A 24,962-nucleotide genomic window follows, 5' to 3' on the forward strand; every position below is an offset into this window, starting at 1 on the left:
ACCATATAACTTGTTATACTTGCTTAAATTCTACATATTTTAGTTTATTTTTCATATTTGTCAAGTTCCATGGTATTGGGTATGTGGTGACTAGCCTCGGTTTCATCCCGAGTTGAGAACCGAACCAAAAACCGAACTTTTGTTTAAAAGCATTATTGTTAACTTTTTGAATGTAAAACTTGAGTATTATTATTTATAAGTTATTTTACAAGTTCCATGGTAATTGGGTATGTGGTAACCATCATCGGTCTTATTCCGAGTCAAGGACCGAACCAAAAACCGAACTTTTGTTTAAAAGCTTTATTGTTAACTTTTTGAATGTAAAACTTGAGTATTATTATTTATAAGTTATTTTACAAGTTCCATGGTAATTGGGTATGTGGTAACCATCCTCGGTCTTATTCCGAGTCAAGGACCGAACCAAAAACCGAACTAAACCGAGTTCACTCGCTTAAGACACACAAGTGTGTTTTTAGCCACCAAAACTCATATTTTTCTTCAAGATTATATTTTAAATCAATTTTAGTTAATTTATAAACATACTTGGCATGTCGGTAACCAACTTGATCTTATAACAAGTTCGAACCGATAAGGTCGTATACTCGCTTAACGAACGTTAAAGTTCTTCACAATAGAACTACATACTTGGTTAAGTCTATTTTGATTTTATTGAGTTATCTCATAACATTTATTATTTTGGGAAGTTAACTGTGAGCTTGGTCAATTATCAAGTCTCGAACCGACAAACCCGAACACTCATTTAAACCTCGTTTTGGTATTCTTATAACCAAAGGTTTTGCAATATCGCATTTTAACCCACATTATTACTTAACATAGGTTGAGTAAAAAAAGAAAAAAACTAATGAATAGAATACCGAGACCCGGTTTCGAGTAAACTTATTTTACAAGACTCGTTTATTTAATTTCTCAAATATTTACATTTTAAATTCTAAACTTTATTTATTTACTTTATTTGTCATGTATTTTATTTTAAATATTTTCAAGACTACCTACTAACACAAGACCCGTTTAATCTTGCTCGTTAAACCGATCTCTTCGATTATTCACGACACTATCTTTCAAGTTACTTGTTAATGTGAGTACTTTTTCATCCCCCGTTTTCCATCTTTCTTTTTGGGGGTGGCATTGCATACTTATTCAAATTCAAATGATTTATACTTGAGTCTTAAACCACAACACGTATTGTATATGTTTACTTAAATAAATGCTTGATTTGGTGTTATATGCTTTACATGATTATGTGCAAATTCTTGAATGCTAAGGCGGGTAGCCTCTTGAATGCTAAGGCGGGTAGCCTCATCAAAGTATGATCATACGTTAATTCCGAGTATATATGGTATCCTCATATAAAAAGGTGTCGTCAATGTATTCTTATTGACGATTTCATTATTGTCGTCAATGTATTCTTATTGACGGTTCGTCAATGTATTCTTATTGACGGTTTTATTTTCTAAATTGTTGCTATTATTTATTGTTTTCATATACTAGTTGTGGATTTCATACTATATACTTATTGTCCAAAACTATGAAAAATTGCTCACCAACCTTCGTGTTGACAAACTCTATTTTATGCAATGTACAGGTTTGATGTTAGCTTGATTGGATTACTTTAAGAAACTTATTATCTTGGCTTTAGGATATTAGAAAATAAAAGAACAAGTTATTTGTTTATCTATCTATTTGGCATTTTGTATGAACAATTGTTGTGTTATTTATGATGATATGGATTTAAATGAGTTGTTTAAATATTATAACTTTATAGTGTCATTGTGCAATGAGTAATCATGTCGCGCCTCGACGTTTCCGCCTTCATTGGTCGGGGTGTGACAACCAAAACGGCCCAACCCGCCCAACCAGTTTGACGATCCCTAATGGTAATCACGTAACACATTAAGTTTTTAAAATGAGAAAAGTATATCAATACTATACTAAAATTAAGGAGAATAAAATACTCGTTTTTATTCTAAAATGTTTTTTTTAAATGTTAATGTGTGAAAAAATTTAACATCGTAGGGGTAGTTAGTTTAAAATAAGGGGTGTACATATAACTATTCTATAAACTAACAAAATGTGATTAAAGTTAAAGGTCCAAACTTGTAATTATTTTTTAATAAATTAAAATCAATGTAAATGATTTTGGTAAAAGACAAAACTGTTAAAAGTCAAAATTACCCATAAAATAATGTCTTAATCTTATGCATTATGATTTGTATTTAAAGCAATAAGTTTGATACCTGTTAAAATTTAAGAGATCCATCACTCATGTTTTATATATAGTATAGATTTATAGTAGTATGTTCAAAAAAAAAACAAGGCTGTGTTTTTAGATTTTTTAAAAAACTTAAATATTAAATGTTATTCAAAAAAATTAATATTTGTTAAAACTAAAAGGGAAAAAGGTTAAAAAGAAGATTATTGATATCTTGATATGTGAGAGCGAACTAGTTTGCAAATTGGTTTGATGGTGCAAACTAGTTTGGTCCATTTGTTTGATATTTACTTTTATTTTTTATCAAATATTGAAAGAAACTACTAATAGGTTGCTAACGGGAGCGGTCTAACTTGTTGGGTTTTATGGAAGAACGGGAATGATAAGGTGTTCAAAGGTCAGTTGGGTTAAACTGGTCAACAATTGGTTTTGTTAAGGCTTTCCTAGTTAGTTAATTGCTCATGGATAGCATATACAACTCTTTTTAAGTCCTAAAACAACCTTCATTACAAGATCACCAGTAATCCCCACAAGAGCAAGAACCATCTTCAAAAAGATGAAACCGATTTCGATCTCTAACGATAATCCTACGTCCCGTGATCTTCGATATCAGTTTCATTACCTCATGACAATCCAAACAAATCCTAAGATTCCTCACAATCTTAACTTCACTTCCCGCTTTCGTGCTAATAAGCCCGAACGCAATAGCAAGTTTCTCACTATGAACTTCCAACGACCGCGCTCTTTCCCTTTTCCCAAAATCATGCAACGCGATATCCGTTTGCGCAACGTAACCATAATCCTTAAGCCACCCGTTAACCTCCTCCAACATCATATAAATCTTTTCACTCTTCGGGTGTTTCATATCCCCCGCAACAAATTCATAAACCATGTTATCCACTTCAATCGAGCTGCACCCGGGCTCTTTCTCCACTCCGTGGTCCTTCATCATGGCCCTTGTCCGGGCCACCCCGGCCCAGTCTGACGTGGCAGCGTATAAGTTCGAAAGAAGGACATACGTTCCCGAATTTGCTAGATTACGATCTACCAAAAACTTAACGATCCGTTCTGCTAGATTAATGTTTTTATGCAACGTACACGAGTCGAGTAACGTTCCCCATATTACCGGGTCCGGGTCAATGCTCATGTTTGTGACCACGTCATACGCTTGCTCAAGATAACCAGCTCGGACGAGAAGGCTAACCACACATCCATAATGCTCGATCGTTGGCTCGGTTTTGTGCTTTGTTTTCATTGAAAGAAAGATACCCTTTCCGATTGAAACCAAACCCGAATGAGCACACGCGTTCAAGATTCCAACGAATGAAACATTAGTAAGTCTTGTATGCATATTACACATGTTGCTGAACAACACCAAAGCTTCGTGGGACAACCCATGCATCGCGTAAGCTGTGATCATCGCATTGTAAGCGATAACATCTTTATTCTTGAAGTTGTTAAAGATTAATTCCGCGTCTTTTAAACTTCCGCATTTGCTATACATATCGATTAACGCGGTACCCAAACGCACATACATACGAATACCATTATTTCGCATATACGAATGAATCCATCTACCTGATTCCACCGTCCCAATCTGCGCACACGCAGAGAGAACCGCAACCAACGTAACCTCATCCGGTCTCATCTTTGCACCCAGCATCTCCCTAAACAACGCCAACGCATCCACCGGCTTCCCGTACTTCGCGTACCCGCCAATCATCACATTCCAACACACCGAATCTCTCTCCGTCATCGCATTGAACAATGCACGTGCTCGAACAAGCTCCCCGTTCTTCGCATACCCGGTTACCATAGCCGTCACCGAGACCAAGCTTCTCTCAGGCATTTTATCAAACAGTTGGCGCGCAGAGTCCAAATCACCGGTTTTTGCATAAACATCTACTAAACCCGTTGCCACATGCATATTATTCGAGAAACCCATTTTGATTACGTGGGTGTGAAGCTGTTTTCCAGGGTTTAATCCACAACCCTTTAACAGAGCTGAGAATGTGTGCTCGTTAGGGTTTATGTTATGTGATAACATTTGGGTGTAAAGCTGAGTCTTTTGAAGGTGGAGGTTGTGGACGGAGTGTGAGTGGATGATGGAGGTGTAGAAGAAGACATTGGGGTTGTGGGTTTGGTTGAAGAGAGTTAGAGATGAGTTAAGGCGGTTGTGTATGGAGTAAGAGCGTTGGAGTTTGAAGTTGATGAGTGGGTGGTGGTGGTGGTGGTGGTGGTGGCGGATGGCGGCTGCGTGGATTTGGAGGAGGTGGTGGAGGGTTGTGGTGGTGGTGAGTAAGGATAAGAATGTTTTCGGTGAGTGTGGTGGGTGGTGGGTTGGTGGTGTGGAAATGGATGTTGATAGCATTGTTGAACGGTTGTGCGGATAGAGGACGGACTGCCGTTTTTAAGAACGTTTAAGGTGTGTCCGTCTATGATCAGAACGGTAGTTTGAACATTGACTAAATAATTGGACGGGTCAACAATTTTTAAAGTTTGTCCATTCTATAACGACTGTTTAGATATTATTCTAACGACTGTGATCAATAATTTTCAAATTTTGGCTTTGTTTTGGTCAAAATAGCGTCTAAGAGTCTAAGTATTCAATAGACGGTCGTTTTGACCAAGAACTTTCGAAGTTTGGCTGCCAATGGTCAGCACAGTCGTTCGAGTATTGGCCAAACAACCGCTTGGACCAATAATTTTTAAAGTTTGACCATCCCATAGTGGCTGTTAAGATATGGTTCAAACGACCGTTCTGACTAAGATTTTCAAAGTTTGGCCTTTCTTAGACAAATGGTGTCTAAGTATTTTATGGACGGCGATTTGATAGTGTGAAATTACATGAGGGTGGTGTGGCTATGGCATTATGTTTAATCTTTTTATACTATTTCTAAGCTTATCATTTATAAAAAAGTTATTATTCATGTCAAATTTAAATAAAATCTCCAATTATGGTGAGAATGTTTCATCGTATTCTTGACCTTCCACTTGGTTATACCTTTATAATTGTTTCTCAAAATTCCATAATCTGTAACATTATCACTACTAGAATCTCTAATTAACCCACATTTAGTTGTCAATTTATTTGATGTATTAATTTTGGTAGAGCAAACTAGACACCCAAAATTTCTTAAGTGCTAAGAGAAGGCTTATAAGTTACATCGAAACAATAGTTCAAAAGGATATTAATGATATTATATAACACACACGATTTATCACAATGGCATAACAGTTTCAAACAAGCCCCATAGTTTCTTTGCAACCATAGAGGAGTTGCTAAAAATCAGCCCGACGCGATTCGACATTATTATTTATTACTAGGCAACTTGCCAAGATGTTATAAACCATCACTCCGTCCTCGTCGTATCCTCTTCCCACGGTTTTACGATTCTTCTTAAGCTTGGCTCCACCACCCGGAAAAGATATTACAAATCCCAACCCGAGAAGTTGTTTAACAGACACGTAACATTTCACGACTGCAGGGACGTGAAAAACGTTTGAGAGAGTCAAGACCTTACCTGTAGTGAACCGAAGCATCACTTTACCGACCCCTTCCACCTCAACATGTTCGTTGTTTTCCAAAACCACCTCATGATTAATCCATGGATGGTACTCCACAAACATGTCCCTTGAGTTGCAAACGTGCACCGTGCATCTAGAAGCCAGGTACCACCCACGACGCCTAGCCTCGGTTACAGATGGATCCTCTACTCGCATTATCAAGCCTATTTCTTCATCATGCACCAGTTTCACAGGCTCGGAGTCAGATTCTGTGTCTTCGCACTCAGCAGCATACCCACTGCCCCCACACGTGTGACACTTGACATGTGACATGTTCGTTATTCCAATGGCCCATTCAATCTAGTGCGGCGTCGTAACAAAAGTAAATGAGTAAATTACGAGCTTCATTCTTTACGTATATATACCTCATTACGCGTTGGTTCCTTAATGCTTACTAACTACACGTCTACACCAGACATCCTTAATGTGGTCAGTTTGTTACAAATTTCATCATTTACACTAACAATCGTTAAGTTTTCTTATTATATATACCCATGTGAGTTGCATATGACCCTCATGTGCAACTCACATGGTTATATTTAGCAAACAATAATGGTATATTGGTTTTTATTGGTCTCAATTATCATCTTTTGGTCGCTGTCAGCCCCAACTAACAAATTTGCATGTAAGTTGTAACAATCCCAACCTTTATCATCTTTTCTTCTATTAGACCACGACTAATTAAGTACTAACTCCATTAACTTCTTGGTGACATGTCATATATACTTACGTGCCAAAAAACCTCTTATGTGGCAAATTATGTGGCATATATTTTTGACTTTAAACCTGATTACAAACACCCCCCCCCCAAAAAAAAAAAAAAAAACCCTTTTTGCTGATTTCGACCACAGGCTACACCCAAAACGCAAACTCAATTTTAATCATCGGTTCGAATAATCTAGCAACAATGGCGAACGATAGTGATCTGGAAATAACACATTTGTCTCTTTGAGGCGTTCTTCTGAATACAGGGTCAACCCGTCGGAAAATCGGTGTTTGCCAGAAAGTCATTCTCATCGCCAAAATCATGAACCAAGTCGCCCGGAAATGCTTTGCACCCTCTTGATTCACTTCAACAGTTACCAAATAAATAAGCAATGTAGTGATTACATCGAAACAAAAGGCAAGCAGGCAACAAGCTGCGCCGCTACCCCTTTTTGAATTGCAAAACCCAATCTTTTAAAAACCACATTCGTTGATCTTGGAGTCATAACATTAGTATGCATCACCCGTTGAACTCGGCTAAGTAACTCAACAGCTTAGGCCCGACTCACGAGGAAACCAAAAGTGTCAGAAGCAAATGAAATAAATAAGACACGCCTTCTCATCAGATTTACTTCCTATTGTGTGATTGGTCAATGGCGATGCCATTACCGCCCACCGGATGTCGAATCATCACCACCTTCGTTATACAGCAGCAAAACCCTAGCCGTCGGGGTTCCGTCCGATTCAAAGAGATGGGATGCATGTAATTTGTCACATAAAAGGTTTTTTATACATAAGCACGACATGTCAATATTCGTATACATAAGCATGACATGTCAGCAATATTTAACGGAGTTCGTACTCAGTTAGTTGGAGTCTGATGGAAGAAAAGATGATAAAGTTGGGACCGTTACAAGCGAATTTGTTAGTTGGGACCCATAAAAACCAAGACAGCAAAATTAATTAATGACCGTTAGTGAAAATGATGAATAATAAGTTTCAGAGGTCTAAAGCGAACTCTAAATATGTAGCGGTTTTTGTTATGAAATTTAGTTATATGAACATTTTTTCAAAACAGATTTCACAAGGAACATAATTAATTTGATTTTCAACATGATTGTTTTGTGCAAGCAAAATGAATGTCCAAGTCAAGTATATCCTAAATCATTTGACAGCATACCAGCAAACATATTGTTACTATAGTTGATAACAACTTTTATGAAAGAGAAATGAAAATTTGTGAATATGTGAACAATTTCTAACAAATTCCTTAGTTTCTATGCAACCATAGAGAAGTTTTATGCCCGTTTACCCGTCTGTTTTGCCGCACTTACTAAAAAACGACATTATTATTAGCCGACTTGCCAAGATCTAAACCATTACTCTTCAACAATGCTCAACCGGAACAATCCTTCCTCAACGTAGCCTTCTCCCACGACCTCACGATCCTTCTGAATGACGACCCCCTCGCCCTCAAAAGTCATGCTCAACCCGATCCCAGTAAGTTTACCGATCGATATGAGACACTTCCTAAATGTAGGAATGTGAAAAACATTTGAAAGGGTCAAGACCTTACCCGTGGTGAGCCGAAGCGCCACTTTACCGACCCCTGCAACCTCAACATGCTCATTGTTGTCCAAAATCACCTCATGATCAACCCATGGATAGTACTCCACAAACATGTCCCTCGAGTTACAAACGTGCACCGTGCATCTTGAAGCCAAGTACCACCCTCAACGCCTTTCCTCTGATAGAACCGGATCCTCTTCTAGAGATATCAAGCCTATTACTTCATCGTGCACCACTCTCATTCGTCCGATCGCCATTTCAACCTAATTATGCCAAAAAAATGATATTTATGATAAAATGTTAGACATAAAAAGTAATGTTTTCGTGCAACGTTGAATCGATCACGATTGATGACCTTAAACAAGAGAATAAAGATCTAATGTTAGAAAACTAATTTAGTAAACACAAAATCATATAGTATACAATGCAAATAGTGAGTGTAAATTGTGATTAAAAAATGTTGATGAACACAAATTTATTTAACAAAAATTTAGATCTTGTAGAATGATTCAACAATTGGTGCAACAAACCTTCGGAAGATTCTGTAAACAAGTCCAAATCTATGAACAAAACTCTAATTTGTAAACATGTGGTTTAAACGGAAATACCTGAATGAACACTAATCCTATCAAAGTTCCAGTATTAGCCCCTCTACTTGCAGAAACTCTTCAAACAACCCAATAGAGATCAAGTTATGACCGAATTGCGTAGTTTAACACTTCCTCACAATTCAACCGGCAAATAGATAGAACAAGTGCAATTTGTTATGTAACAAACTAGTTTTTTTACCTGGCGCGTTGCGCCTAGCCAGGTAAGATCTGTTGATGTACCAGTCGCGTTATGATAGCGAGTCGACGCAAATTCGGCAATATCAATTCAATTTGTTACGGTCAGGACCATCTCTGAGAACCTCTTAAAATTTTGGGACTTGTGACGAGTAAAAAAACGGGCCCCTAAAATCGCGTTCTCAACTCTATAATAGATCATTTGACAATTTTATCAATAAGGTTACCTTTCAAAAGCCTAAAACAAGCAAATAATAATAAACATGTTACTAAAATGACTCATATAAAACACAAATAAATTTTTTTTCTAAAAAAAAAAAACACTAATTGTGGGAATTGAACTCATGACCTTTGTTACCATAGTCTGGAACGCTTTCCGTTCAACCAAAAAGTCATTTTTAAGACTATTGCGTTAAAATAAAATTATATATAAAATGTAAATTTATTTTTTTAACAATTATGGGTCTCTTGGGAGAATGGGCCCGGGTGTGTCACCCTCCCCTTGGGCCGGGCCTGGTTACGGTATAAGCAATGTTGGTAAAACCCAAGTGTTAAAACCTGATAAATAAGTTCTTCAAACTAACTTATAAACAAATAAAATATTTAAGACGACGTTTATTCAGTAGGTAAAACTCAGGCGCTGGTAAAACCCGAGCGTTGTAGGAGCCGAACGTTGGGGCGGTGAGTCGGTAAAACCCGGACGTTGGTAAATCCGAGCGTTATCGGTTCTGGGCGTTGCGGCGGTGAGTTGACGTGAATTCAATTGGTTTCAGTTACGTTCATTATGGCACCGGAACTAAAACAAAAATGTCTGTAAATCTGGTCGTCGGTGAAACCCGAACTTTGTTGTCCCGGTTACGGCGGTGAGTCGGTAAAACCCGAATGCTAAGACACGCAGATAACCATATAATTTTAACGAAAAAGGAAAAAAAAACGTATCAAAATAAAACAAAAAACCAAAAAAATATATATAAATTATATGGCTCAATCAAAGGCCGCCAAATGGACCCATCGTGGTCCAGTGACACCAAATTTCTTCTTTGTTATATATAATAACAATTATATTGTGGGACGTAACAATTTTTAAAAAATATCAGTCAGTTGCATTTCAGTGTTGTCTTTTAGGCTAAACGCTGTGGAAAAACGTGCAAAGCGTTTTCATGGCAAGTAGGCATGTTAACATCATACACACCACTGGCCACCCCGCTCCAAGCAAATGAGGCGTTGAGAGGAGGGGTAGAGGTGCACAAATCGGTTTTTTTAAAAAAACCGGTTCGGTTAATAACCGGACCGGTTTTTCTTGGCCTGGAAAAAAACCGGTTTTTAAATAACCGGACCGGTTTATTAACCGGTTTTTGGTGCAAAACTCGGACCGGTCTAACCGGTTAGGACCGGTTTAGAAACCGGTTAGAACCGGTTAATAACCGGTTTTTTTAATTAACCGGTTTTTTTTTAAAATAACCGGTTAATAACCGGTTTTTTTCATAATAACCGGTTTTAAAATTAACCGGTTTTTTCCATAACCGGTTCAGTAACCGGTTTTTTCTCTAGAACTTGTAACCGATATACGAACCGGCGGTTACTAAACCGGTCAAACCGGTTTTTAAATAACCGGTTTTTGTAAAAACCGGTTTTCGGTTTAAACCGTTGAACCGGTTCACCAACCGGTTTTTTTGCCCATCTCTAGGGGGGGGCATTTTTTTTCCATTAATGTGTTAATGCCTTAAATGCTAAATTATGTGGGGTCCATCCCCATATGCACCAATGAAAGTTTTTTATTATTATTTTCTTTTATTTAATCTCTACTTATCCCACAACGTATTAGTTAAGGTTTGGTTAAGGGTTCCTGCCTATGTAGCTTTAACGAGATATCTCTAGCTAGCCCTCAACACATAGCGTTACAATTACTAGAAATCTTGTCATTACTTTTTCTATTAAGAAGTAAGTCTACAAGACAGCTTAATTTGAACATTAATAAATTATTGTTTTGAGTTATCTAATAATTTTCATGTAGCAAATTGAACATATTTGAAAATAACATGATGAATTGGCACCATGAACTATATTGAAAACATAAAATGGAGCACTTTGTGATTATTAACACTGCATGTCTGCATCGCCGCAGACGGCCCGTTTAAGTTATCTTGTTTGTTTAGGCATCTATTAACCTTATTTTTTTAGTACATCTTAAAGAAATGTATGTGAAAAGGCAAGCGTTATTGTACTTAGACTATGTTATCAATTCATATCACGTCACGCCGGTTTTTAAATATTACTGCAAACCCGTCAAACACTTGAAACGCAGGCAAGTGCTGTTAGGTGTAGCAAAGAATATGATGATATTAATTTTGCAAGTGAAAGTAGTTAAGAAAACCAGATTTACCAGCAAAACTGTAAGTCCAAAAGATTTAAGTAATCGCGCAGAGCGTAAAATTCGCTAACAAATTTCTTAGTCTTATGACCAAAATCCGACACGACTAGTAGCCAACTTACCAAGACCTAAACCATCACCCCCTAACGCTCAACCGGTACAACTCGTCCTCGATGTACCCATTTCCCACAGTCTCCTGATTCTTCTCAATGACGGCTCCTTCAGACCACATAACTACTTTGAACCAGGCGCCAGTAAGTTTGCTAATAGACACGAGACATTTCCTGATTGCGGGAATGTGAAAGACATTAGAAAGAGTCAAAACCTTACCCGTGGTGAGCCGAAGCATCACCGTACCCACCCCTGCCACCTCAGCATGTTCATCGTTGTCCAAAATCACCTCATGGTTAATCCATGGTTGGGTACTCCACAAACATGTCCCTCGAGTTGCAAACGTGCACCGTGCATCTAGAAGCCAAGTACCACCCTCGACGCCTATTCGTTTCCAAAACCGGATCCTCGTTTAAAGTTATCAAGCCTATTACTTCATTGTGCACCACTTTTGCAGGCTCGGTATTGATGCTCAATCGGTACAATCCGTCCTCGACGTATCCTTTTCCCAAAATCACCTCGTCCTTCTCAACGGTGGCTCCTTCCGACCACAAAACTACTTTGAATCCCATGCTGGTAAGTTTGCCGATCGACACGAGACATTTCCTCATTGTGGGGATGTGAAAAACAGTTGAAAGAATCACAACCTTACCAGTGGTGAACCGAAGCGCCACTGAACCAGTCCCAGCCACCTCAGCACGCTCGTTGTTGGCCAAAATCACCTCGTGATTAATCCATGGTTGGTAGTCAAAAAACATGTCCCTCGAGTTGCAAACGTGCACCGTGCATCTGGAAGCCAAGTACCACCCTCTGCACCTCGTCGTTTCTAAAACCGGATCCTCGTATGCAGTTATCAGGCCTATTACTTCATTGTGCACCACTTTCTTCACGGGCTCGGTGTCAGATGCCATCCCTTTGCACTTAATGAAATACCCGGTGTCCCCACACGCGTGACACTTGCCATGTACCATGTTCATTCTTCCGATTGCTCGTTTAACCTGGTTCTAACAAAAAAAAACCAAAAAAGCTTGATCTTTATAAACTACAATGAAAAAAAAAACAAACAAAATAACAGTTTCCATATTAATATAATTACAACAAGTCTTATCATACATTGACATGTTTCAAATTTCTATCTTCGTTCGATAACATAACAAAGCTTCGAAACAATTTTTTTTATCTCGTTTTTATATTTATAATCACAAATTCACCATTGTTTCATACTTATGTTCAACTAAAATAACTATTAGAAGTTAGTGAATTAACAGCACCTAAAACACTGGCTTATGATCTAACGCGTTTAACAAACGATAACCGGAGCTTCAAAGCAACAATCGATCCGGTAATCGATTTTTCTACCTTGTTAAAAACTTAAAAATGCATCCTACTACTTTTATACATAAACCCTAACAACGCATAAACCGATTTAGGGCATATTATTCTCTTGAAGCAAGATCAAAACGAAAATTGAATCAATGACGGATGATTAATACTTCAAATAAAAACTCAAATCGTGAATAATAATAATAATAATAATAATAATTGACAATTAGGCATTAATAATCAACTAGAGTACATTATGAATCTAGGTTTTTAAGAAGTTAAATTAATTTCAACTAATTACCTGTGATCAAGTCCTTCACAATAGCGATTATGGCTCTGGTTCGATCAACCTCTATGCACTCACAGAGTCACAGTTCGAATCAACTTCTAATTTGAATATAACGAGTTTGCTTGCGGTGGGGCGTAAAATCATTAGAAAAACTAGCCATGGAACATTTATTGAGCCCGCGTGTAGATGGGGGCGTTAGAAGTGTGTTTTGTGACGGGATTGTTAAACCAAACTAAAAACAGACATAAAAACGTTCAAATACGGCCGTTTGTTGTGGCATGTTAACACATGAAAAATAGACTGAAACATAAAATATAGAAAAGAATAACTAAGTCGCGTTATGACCGAAAGGTTGAACGAGGAAGAGTGGCATGAGATTGTTACACAACACATGTAAAATTGCAAAATTTAGACTATAATGTTACATGAAAATTTTGTAAAACATGAAAATTATTTGAAAACAAAGTTGAAAAGAAAAATGTTACAGTTATAAATAAAATATATTTTGTGACAAGTTTGTAAAAAATAGAAAGTATAAAGAATAAAAATAAATATGAGTAAAAAGTAAAAGAGAAAAAAAAAACCCTAATGCAAGGTATATGACGCATAATGCATAGAAAACTTACAAATTATATATACATACATATATATATATATATATTAAATAGTCTCTTGTTCTATTTTTGTAGTTTTATATTTGCCTTGTCTTGTGTTTGTTTTCTACAAAAAGAAAAGCTCATTTTTCTAGCTGCGTCACGTAAATCATGTGTAGATATGAGCTTCTACAAAGTGTTTGTTTTTTCACAGATGTTTTATTAAAAAAATATGTAAGGGGCTCTTCTTAGTGCAGATATGACACATGTTTTTATCTCTTATAACCTCATAAACCATTGTTCTCCATCAAATACTCTCAACCCTAGCCACCACCCCTCGCTCTTCCACCAGTCGTCTCCCCTCCACAACCCATACTCCACATATCGAAATCCAACACTCAAGGTATAAACCTACTGTACACTGTTTCGCTACCTCTCGCCCCCGTCGCTCTCTGCCATCGCCTGTCGAATCTTCCCAACTTCCCGTTGACTGTAAGTTTAATAAATATTATATAACTATTAAGAAACTCTTTTAAAGTTTAAAAAATCGGTTTATTTAAATTTCAGTTTATTTTAGTAGTAGGTGGAAGTTAAAAAACGAACAACATTCTTATTACGTACTACAAACCTTTAGTTCACCTTTTCTTCTATAGAGGTCTGCATATGTGGTCCACAGACTCGGATATTTATGAACAAACACGAAAAAGATCTTGTTTATGAAGACTTACTGAACGAGATTTGTCACACCCCGACTAGCACAATGCGGAAGCGTAAAACGGGAATGTAACAGACACCTCTGGTATCAACAACATTGTTTATAAAGAAACATTACAAACTAATTTACAATATATTACATTTCATTGTTCTATTATTGTTTTACAGTCTAGGTGATACAAACAAAACTCGTTTGTTAACTATACGATCTTACTACTAACACCCTTGCTCCTATTCACATAGCATCAACCACACACCTTGGGCAAGTAACAGATCACCAAATCATTCCGATTTAGGTACACCTGAAAAGCAGTTTAAAACGGGTCAACTACTAGAGTTGGTGAGTTTCGCGAGTTTCAAGATAACAGTTATGAATATTCACAAGTTCTAATCAGATCACTCATGAAATATTTTTTCCAATCAGGTCACCAAAGTTCCCTTTATGTTTCAAGTATAGGTATTTTACCCGGGTAGCAGGTAATCTAGTTTTTTTTAATAGTTTAACATTGCATAATATTTTATTAAAAACTGAAAAAATTAGTAAAAATTGAGAAAATAATTTTTAAATTACGACAAAAAAAAAAGCTGAAAAATTACAAAAAAAATCTGAAAAATTACAAAAAAAAATTACAATATATTTAATATGTTCTTGTATTCTTTTTGTATGGAAGAAATTACGACAAAAAAAAAAGTTGAAAAATTACAAAAAAAAATCTGAAAAATTACAAAAAAATTACAATATATTTAATATGTTATTGTATTCTTTTTGTATGGAAGAAATTAATAATTCTACTATTAAATATTTTAATATCACCTAACTGTCTTTCTGAATTTTTTTTAAAAAAATTGGTGGTTTCTTATAAAAAAACCGTGACTTAGAAAAGGGTGATTTCTTACTACTTTTTTTCTTTTTTGCAATTTTTCGCAATTTAAACATTATTTTTCTTAATTTTTACTAATTTCTTCGTTTTTAAAAAAAAATATTTTACAATGTCAAACTGTTTAAAAATATAAAAAAAACCTATATAACCTGCTATCCAAGTAAAATATTTAGAATTTGAATACAAAGGAAACTTTATGTTTCATTCTTGAGTTTTTTTATTAAAAGAAAAGAAAGAGAATGGAAAGAAAAATTGGGCCTTTTTTCCTCTAAAACTTTCATGCCAAATATGGCCGGATTGTGAAGGAAAGTTTATTTATTACTAATTTACCCATCATTTCCTTCCTCTTTAAATCAAGAATGAGGTCATAATTGTAAAGTTAAAAAAAAATTTCTTATCTTTTTCTTCTTATTTAACTCAAGAATGTAATTAACACTTTCTTTTTTTTCTTTTATTTTAACTTGAGAATGTCTTTTAATTATATAATTTATTTTCTTTTATTCCCTTATCCAATCTTATTATTTCTTTTCCTTGTATTTTAAACCTGAGAATGCAGTGTTACTGATCTGATTGGAACAAAATATTTTATTTGTAATCTCATTAAAACTATTTCAAAACTTGATTACTATTATATATTACATGGAGTATTCCCACTTTAAAACAAATAACTACTGCTAACAAAAGGAAATCATGCGGCAATGTTGTTTTTTTCCGGTTAAATCCGGTTTAACAACTTCTAAGTTAAGTAACTCGTAGAGTTTTTTTTGTTTTTTTTTTTAATTTTTTTACAGCGACTTTCTTGTGTTTGGGTCACCATACTTCTTAAATTGGAGAGCCTCGTTTCTATACTCTGGCCATACTATGTTGTCTTAACTGAATAATCGGGTCAACGCTGGCTTTAGAGTTTGGCTTGAGTGTCTCCTAGGAAATCATATCGGCAATTGCACTTGAATGTCATTGTACTCCTACAAAAGCATAACTCTCTGATTTAACACACGATGGAACAAAAACCCGGAATGGGCTCGGGATTCAAACTAACAACATTACACAAGGCCTAGCTCAAAATTTTCATTAATCTACCAAAAGTGCCACAATTTGAAATCGAACTTAGGCCTTCACTAGAGAACCCCCAAACATCCTATCACTATACCACAAGTGAGAATTTGAATTAATTATATAGATAGTCTTTAATTTGAGTATAATATAACGATATTTTAGTTTTTGTTTTCTTCCAAAGTTCTAATACAATGTCTCTCATTTCGTATGTCTAATGCAATGATGCGTCTAAGTTATATACATAGTATCCATATTTTTAATAGGATTTGACTACACGTTACATCATGCGTCTAACCCATATATATGGAGTGGGATGTGTGTTAAAACTTAGAAACCTGTGTATAAAAATTGATGCGCACGTACCCATCACCCATACACCTCCTCTTGTCTTCCTTAGATTTTACACAACATTCTTTTTTTTATGGATATCGGTCTTGATCTATCTCTTTAGGACACACGACTTTTACCAATTACGACAACTTGAAAACGTCTTTACCACTAGGCACGAAAAATACAAATTAAGACAACAAAAATTGTTTCAAATGATTGAAGAAACCTTAAGAATTAAACCCTACAAAATTTGATATGCAAATCAATTCTAAAGATTGCATATCATTTCTTTTTGTTTTGATGTAGGTCTATTTTTGGGAAAGGGTAAAAATAACTTTACAAAAGTTATAATAATTGGAATTGCCAGGTTTAGTTTCTCGACAATCGGAACAAGTTATTTTCACAAGTCATTACATGTTAATGTCATTTTCAAAATTTCACACTTTTGGGTACATTATCATCCTTTTGTGGTGTTTTGACTTTTGAGAATATTATATTATTATAGTTATTTTGTTTGTGATAAAAAATATCTAGGTTTTGTAAAATCTACTGGTTGCAAAATATTAAATAATTGTTAAAATAGCAAAAAGTACAATTTGTGTGATAAAGATGAGAGTAAAAGAGTGACATCATCACTTGATTACATAACCAACTTATATATTATCATAAAACTAGTTATGTAATTTCATAGTTACATATTTAAACCATTTATATTATGGTCATTTTTTCTTATGCTTTAACTTATTAAATGGTTCTAACTTATTAAATTGGCTCTACAAACTACTCGTCACGACTAGTTTATAATACCTATTTTTGAAATTTTTATAAATAATACCTAAAACGTGAAATTTGTTTTCATAAACACTTATTTTAGGAATTTTTCCGAAAATCTAACGGTTGCATAATATTTAAAAAAAGTCATTTTTTAGTAAATAATTGTTAAAATAGCAAAAAGTACCATTTGTGTGATAAAGATGAGACTTGAGAGTGAAAGAGTGGCATCATCACTTGATTACATAGCCAACTTATATATTATCATAAAACTAGTTATGTAATTTGTAATTTAATAGTAACATATTTAAACCATTTATATTATGGTCAATTTTTCTTATATTTTAACTTTTTTATGTGTAAGTTTTATAGAAAAATCATTAAACTATTTTGTCTATATGCATTAGTGGACAGTCAAAACTAATTTGCCAATTGACATGAAACAAAACATCCTTTGTAATATTTAAAACACCATGTTGAAATAAATAAAACACTATGTGTAACTAAATCAAATACCATTTTGAAAATCAAAACACCATATTGAAATTAAATTTAAAACTTAAAGCAATTCGTACCCAGTTCAACACACTTAAAAGAAAACGTTACTTAAAATTAAGAAGATGAACTTGAGCTCGAGCTCATCTCATTTTAACAATAATAATACTAGAAAATCCTAAAACAGATCCATTACAAGTTACAACACATAAAAATTCATACAACAAATTCAGTCTAAGTCATATTATCCAAAATACAACCATCCATAGAAACATTTCTTAACAAGAGCTCCAGATACAATCCAACTCAGTGGGACCCGCCTTCATTTTCTTCGTCACCGGCGTCAAATTCTGACTAGACAAATTCCCATAGCTGCACATCACTCCATCACCATGAACCGGCGGCTGTGGGGGCGCTATGGACGAGTAAAAAAACGGGAGTTGAAGATTTTCCTCAAGCGCCCTCAAGCTAGGGAACGACGTGGGACCCACATTTTTCGGGTAGGCGTTGGAGGCAGCGGTGAAAGTTGGGACGGGTAACGTCGGCGGAGGAAGGTTAAAAAGGCATTGAGAGTTGAAGTTGCTGTGTGAGGCAGTGGAGAAACAGGGCACGTGCTTGTTTGAGGCCGCGTTACTGTCGTATGAGTAGGTATCGTGGTCAGCCGTGTATGCTGATGTAGCGGAGGTGTATGACGTGTCGAGAAGTGGTGGGAGGGAAACCGAGGACGAAGAGTTTGCTTCTTGGTAGGAAGACATCCCACTGGCTGCACGTTTGGTGCCTCCCGTACCAGTACCGGTAGCAGTACCACCAGAACTAGTTTTTTGAAACACTCTAGAGATCACTTGTTCATCCTGATTAACAAAGAACACTAATTTAATATATTATTAAAAAACTCAAAAAATAAAAATTAAAGTTACAACCATTGTCCAAAAATTATGATTTAAGAGACAAAATTGCCTTAAAAACAGAGACAAATTTCCTTTAAAAAATAGACAAAAGTATATTTATTACTTATATAAGGTAATTCTAAGACAAGTCTAACAATGTTTTATAGAGTTTGTTTAGTTATAAAGAACTCTATAGAGTTTTTCATAAAACTTTTAACACTTAATATATAGGTTAATAATCAAACTCGGTAAATTCTACCGAGGTCACTTGTCACTTATAGTGAACTTGTCGCGTTCACTTAACAAACTGTCTAAATATGAAGTTCACTTAACAAACTGTCTAAATATGAAGTCTCGTAAAGTTTTGCAAAGACTTAAAGGGTATTTGGGATTGCTTATTTTCATCAACTTATAACTTATTAACTTTTTGAAAAGTTAATAAGTTATTTGGGGTTGCTTATGTTGTAAGAGGATAAGTTAACAAGTCACAACGTTGTGACTTATTAACTTATGACAACAAGGAGGTAAAATAAGGAATCCCAGACACCCCCTTCTTAACATGCAACTTAGGTTTTTATCAAATCCGATGAAGTTTGTTTGCCCTACAAACGAACTCATCTAGTCTATAACAAGATAGGATAGCGAACTAACTAGAATTACAAAAGGTTTTAACAAACATTAATAATTAATAGTAGCACTAACAAAAAAATTAAATGTAAAAAAATGAACTTTATAGAATAATAAGTTGTACCTTTGAACTATTGGTAAGAAAATGGTAAGCAAATTTGCCTTCAAGGCGGTATTCATGCATCACCCAATTGGTTTTCTCCCCTTTAGGAGCTCTACCCCTATAGAACACAAGGGTTTTCTTCATGCCCACCAAAGCTGAAGTCTTTGAACTATAGACCTCCCTATCTTTTCCTGTGGCTTTCCAGTAACCCGCTTTCGTAGCCCGGTTTGTCCTCAGTCCGGTCGGGTACTTTCGGTCCCGAAGACTGAAAAAGTACCACTCTTTTTCCCCCATTTTGGCCCTTTCTGAAAGAAAAATCAAGGGTCATGTTATAACTACACTTCCCTATCAAATTACCCAAGCGTCCACAAAACACAAAGACGGTCGTTTTGATAATAGAAAAAAAAAAGTCTACACTCAAAATTATCGGTTAGAACAGCATTTTAACAATATTTAGGAGGGTGTTTGGGATTCCTTATTTTACCTTCTTATTACTTTTATAACTTTTCATTAATTAAGTTACAACATTGTAAGTTAATATGTTACAACATTGTAACCTATGAAACTTTTCCTCTCACAATATTAGCAATTCCAAACACCTCATTCCTTTTCAAAAAGTTATAAGTTATAAGTTGGTGAAAATAAGCAATCCTAAACACCCCCTTAGAAGGTCATTTTGACTACGAGGGTTAAATTTGAACGAGCTATTCGAGCTCTGATCAATAAAATGTTGGGCTGAAAATTTTCAGCTCAAGCCAAACCCTCAAGTCTCGAATAAAACTCGTTTAGTTATTAAGCTCATGCTCGAACCTAGCATATATTTAGTTTTTACTCTATTGGACTTCTATGTACTAATTTTATATTGCACAAAAAAGCTCAGGCCAATATTTGGCTCGTTTAAGGTACTACACGAGCTCGCTCCGGGCTCACTAATGTTTTTTTTTTAAACACACAAAAATAGTAATTAAAAACGTGCATAAACTAAGTAATATATATTATTTAATATTGTATACACATAAGTATTTAATATTTTTATATTATTTATGTAATATTTAAATTAGTTGGTTACATATTTATTTGACTTTTGAAATTTCATAGATTATATATATTAACATGTTTTAAAAACATTTTTTTCAAACAAGCCCAGTATTAAAAAAACATCTCGTAACTTAAAATGAGCCTGGACTAATTTGGGTTCGGCTCGTTTACACCCGTAGTAACGCAATAAAAACAAATGAGCTAGCAAACATACGAGGAAGCTCCCATGGCTCGCACTTGTTGAGATCAACATCAGCAATGGCTCGACACGTGAAGGTTCCATCAAGAACCTTCTGGAGGAGGTAGCAGGAGATGAGTTCTTCATCGGTCGGGTGGAACCGGTACCCGGGTGGGAGTTGTGAGTCAGGATTGTTATTGTTGTTGTTATTGAACCGGTGAGTGAAAAAGTCCATATAGAAAGAGTGTAGTGTAGTGTTGTGTTGTGTTGTGTTGTGTTGAGTGAATGGATAATAATATTTGGTGAATAGTTGAAGAGATTAAATAAGGAGTTGAGTGTTGTCGTGTCTGGGGTTGGGGTTATGCGTGCGTGCGTGAAGAAGTGTGTTGTGTTATGTCAGTTAACAAAATGAGAGTAGGAACAGAAAGTAGTTTTCATTTCTATTTTTTTTTGAATGTTTAAGCTTGCCTCATACTATTTACAATAAACCGCCATTGCCAGGGATCGAACCCTGGACCTCTCACCCAAAGGCCTAAGCCTTTACCATCCCACCAAAGTGGAGATGGCTTTCGTTTCTATCTGTAAAGTCACCCTTTTGTATTCTTTCGATTTTTCTTCATTTTCAATTTAATAATACATATAATAACTTCAGGTATGTTAGAGCATTCTCATTCAATTCTCTATCTCTATAATTATACTAAAAACAGTATCTTTTCTCTCTTATTTTTAATTAAATAATACTTTTTTATACTTTTATCATTATATTTTCTCTCTCATTTACTCACAATCACTTTCAAAAACATTAAAAAATTATAGAGATGAACAGTGCGCTTCTCCAAATTTAACCATGAACAGTAACATTTTCTCTCTCCTCTTCTTAGAACCATTTTTAACCATCTCTAAAAGTTAAAGAACCCCCTCACATAATTTAGGGAATCCATTGGGAATGCTCTTAAGTTACTTTAGCATCACCTAATCCAAACGTCAAGGAACGCTCACCGGAAGGCACGACAGTGCGGAGATAAAACTCGTTTATTTGAGGATCTAATTAGTGAAAGCTACATGCTCGCCCAAGACCGGCCCTTGGGGGTGGCAGGGTGGTCGACAGCCACAGGCCAGACACCCCGCTAGGCCCGATTTTTTTTTTTGAAAAAAATTGTATATGTTTTTATTAAAAACAATATGTATATTTAATGTTTAAACATAAATGCATAACCACTCGGAGCCGGCCCTATGCTCGCCTAGTCTCTCATCGTCATCTTGTGCCTCTAAAACTAAATGTTGGGGCAAGTATCAAACCTGGGTTAAATGAAACAGAATTTTTTTCTCTTACCAGTTACCACTCCATCAACAGCTCATTAACATATCACCGTATTACCAGCTGTTTCTAGTTTAGCTTTCAGAGAACACCACACAAAATTGACATTTTGTGCTAGCAATGTTAATCGTGCTTTCCAACCTTCAAGATCAGAGAAAACACAAATTCTTTTCAAACGAAAATACACACTCCTTTTTTTTCATTAGAAATTGTTGTACATTAGGATTATTTGATAGATTAGTTGAGCCGGTTTACTGTTAAAAAAATATTATTTTTATTTAAAAAAATTTCAACCTTACCCACCAGTTTTTAAACAAAAGTTATTCGGCTGGTCTGACCAGTTGAATCAGCCCGTCTTGTTTTTTGTCCGGTCTGGTTATGAAAACATTGACAATTACAGCTTTTGAAAATGCAGTGTTATTTACAACATCAACTAGTCTATCTAATAATCCTAATGTATGCACAATGTCAAGTGGCAACTCACTTACATTACAATTAATGCAATTTTTTCAACCTTAACCACCATTTTTGAAACAAAAGTGGTTTGGCCGGTCTGATCGGTCGAATCGGTAGCCCGTTCATTTACTGTCTGATCCAATTATAAAAACATTGACAATTACAGCTTTGAAAATGCAGTGTTATTTACAACGTCAACTAATCCATCTCATAATCCTAGTGTATGCACAATATCAAGTGGCAACACACACTTACATTACAATTAATGCAATTTTTTCAACAAGATATATATAATTTAGAAACCTAATTGCCACTCTACCCGAGTTTGAAGAAATGTATTGATCCACCCATGTTACAAAATAACACACATAGAAATAATGTTTTGAAATATGTTATGCACAAGGAGAGTTGGCTGTACACAATCAATGTCGGTGTCATGATATATTACAAGTAGGTAAGTTGTAGTAGAAAGATCAAGCAATATAGGTTCATTTTCGTTTCCGTATTTACATATACTTCTTCAAGTTCTTTTTCCTCGTCGCTAGCATCCTCATCATCATAAATACCGACTTTGATGGCCTAAGACGTGACAAGACAAAAAGGTTCGATGCCATCAACAACTTCTTTAGGTGTTAAATGGCGAATCCTTTTATTGATTGGAAATTACTTTTAATCATCTAAATATCATCATCGACAAATTCACTAAAACAATGTGCTAGCTCATATACCCCTATTGCCTTCGTCTTGAAAACAACCCACTAATATATGAACTACCTTGTCATCGAATATAGAATGTATGGGGTACTTTGTACTGGTGACCCAATGGCAAAAGGTCACTGCCAGCTAGCCTAACCTAGTCGTACGGAGCTCTTAAGCGTCTCCAAGTTATCTCCAGTTCCGGGAAAAACCCACCTGCTCGAAGGCCCACTGGTAGTAAAACCCGGACGCCCTCAGGATCGAATTAGAGATCACAAAGATCCCAGTGTTCCTTCATTAAATATAAAATTCAATTTTCACATATTTTACATTACTGATTACTGATTATGCACTTAGCAACATGTTACTTGTGTGTGTCTTGCATTTTATACTTACGAACTTGCCATCACTTAGTTGACGTTTACTTTCCTTTTTAGCATGTTTCATATTACATATAGAGGAAGACTTAGGACGATCCTCCCTAGAGATAGACATATGTATGGTGCGTGGTGTCGATCGAATATGATTTACCTTAGCTTTATGAAGATGAAACTTAGACAGTTTATTTACCTGTTTTAGTGAAACCTGATTAATAGACAGTTCACTACTTTACTATGTTTAATCGTTTAGTTCTTTAACTTGAAATTGATACAATTTAGTTTATTAATTATATATGCAGCTTATTTTGATATCCAATCTATCATGTGTGTCCGACCAAGATCTAAGGACGTTTACAAATAGTGAGTGAGAAAGAGGGCCTCTGCTTTAGTCGAAGCCTTCCAAAATATTGGCTTAAACTATCGTGACCAAGTACGTTGCTAATGGAATGTCACTCATTGATTGCTCAAATATGAATTGTGTTTTTTTCAGTAAGTATTCCATTGTGTATGGTAGGGGCGTAAACAAACCAAGCTGGCTCATGAGCTACATGAGATTGACTCAATAAAAGCATGAATCTATTCGAGCTTAGATGAGTTCAAGTCTTAATGACCGTTTTTTAAAAACGAACCTTAACTCGAACCCGACCCTACCTGCCCGTTTGCTACTTGGTCAACATAGATGTCGTTCGTTGAATCTTCGTTTGTCTTCTCAGCTCTTGTTAACTATGTCTATTACAAACTTGCCACCAACTCAATATTAATTACTCAAAATAATCAATAATAATGGACACTATTTAAAATTAATTTTTTTCAAACGACAATTTTCTTTTTTTGTGTTTAGGTATCCGTAGTCTCTAATTTGGAGAGCCCCGTTGCCCCATTCTGGCCAGACTATATTGTTTTAACCAGGATCACGCTAGCTTCAGAGTTTTGCCTGGGCGTTCCCTAGGGAAACCATATTGTCAGCCGCCACAAGAATAGAACTCTCTGACGTAACAAATGATAAGACGAAAACCCAGGTGGGCTCGGGATCCGAACCAACAACCCCACAAGTCTTAACTCAAATCTTTCATTGTCAAATATCCACTCAAAGTGACACAAGTGGAAATCGAACTAACATGAGTAACTTACAAATTACTTTTATAATCTAGTAAAATTCAATAAAATACAAGATAAATAAAATAAAGAAAAAGGCAACAGATGTGGTGGGTAGAGGGGGTTTGGATGTTAATGTATAAGGCTGAATGAAATCTTTTGGTGTCAGCAGGTACGAAAGATTAAATAATACCCTGAATCCTATCTTTTCCGTACTTTCTTTTATTTTACTTTTTATAAAAAATCCACGTTTATTTAACTTTTTCTACATGCATATTTATATTCTTTTCCGTAGTGTAACTTTTAAGAAAATGTCAAAAATTTATTTAATTTATCACAACATTCACACATTTTGATGGTTTCAGGGCTGACTCACTAAAAAACATCGCTATAA

The 24,962-nt window shown here is 35.5% G+C and overlaps 1 protein-coding gene and 1 pseudogene across 1 annotated transcript; both read right to left on the reverse strand.

Moving 5' to 3' along the window:
• Nucleotides 1-2,744: 2,744 nt before the first annotated feature.
• LOC143570110 (pentatricopeptide repeat-containing protein ELI1, chloroplastic pseudogene) lies at nt 2,745-4,601 on the reverse strand (annotated as a pseudogene).
• A 13,384-nt stretch (nt 4,602-17,985) lies between these two features.
• Nucleotides 17,986-20,858, reverse strand: LOC143570111 (protein CUP-SHAPED COTYLEDON 2-like). Its single transcript, XM_077055848.1, has 3 exons — nt 20,660-20,858; nt 19,429-19,712; nt 17,986-18,641 (listed from the first exon to the last, which is right to left on the reverse strand). Exons 1-3 carry the CDS (start codon nt 20,856-20,858, stop codon nt 18,069-18,071), a joined length of 1,056 nt encoding a protein of 351 aa, XP_076911963.1. The 3' UTR covers nt 17,986-18,068.
• Nucleotides 20,859-24,962: the final 4,104 nt, after the last annotated feature.

The sequence above is a fragment of the Bidens hawaiensis genome, unplaced genomic scaffold, assembly GCF_021521415.1.
Source record: "Bidens hawaiensis isolate Kalapana, Puna unplaced genomic scaffold, B.hawaiensis_p1.1 tig00024822_1, whole genome shotgun sequence".
Classification (NCBI taxonomy): Eukaryota; Viridiplantae; Streptophyta; class Magnoliopsida; order Asterales; family Asteraceae; genus Bidens; species Bidens hawaiensis.

Coding starts and splice junctions, on each gene's coding strand:
- LOC143570111 (XM_077055848.1), bottom strand. CDS start 20,858: ATGGACTTTTTCACTCACCGGTTCAATAACAACAACAATAACAATCCT. Junction 19,713..20,659: donor CGAGCCATGGGAGCTTCCTC/GTATGTTTGCTA, acceptor TTTTTCTTTCAG/AAAGGGCCAAAATGGGGGAA. Junction 18,642..19,428: donor TTCTTACCAATAGTTCAAAG/GTACAACTTATT, acceptor TTTGTTAATCAG/GATGAACAAGTGATCTCTAG.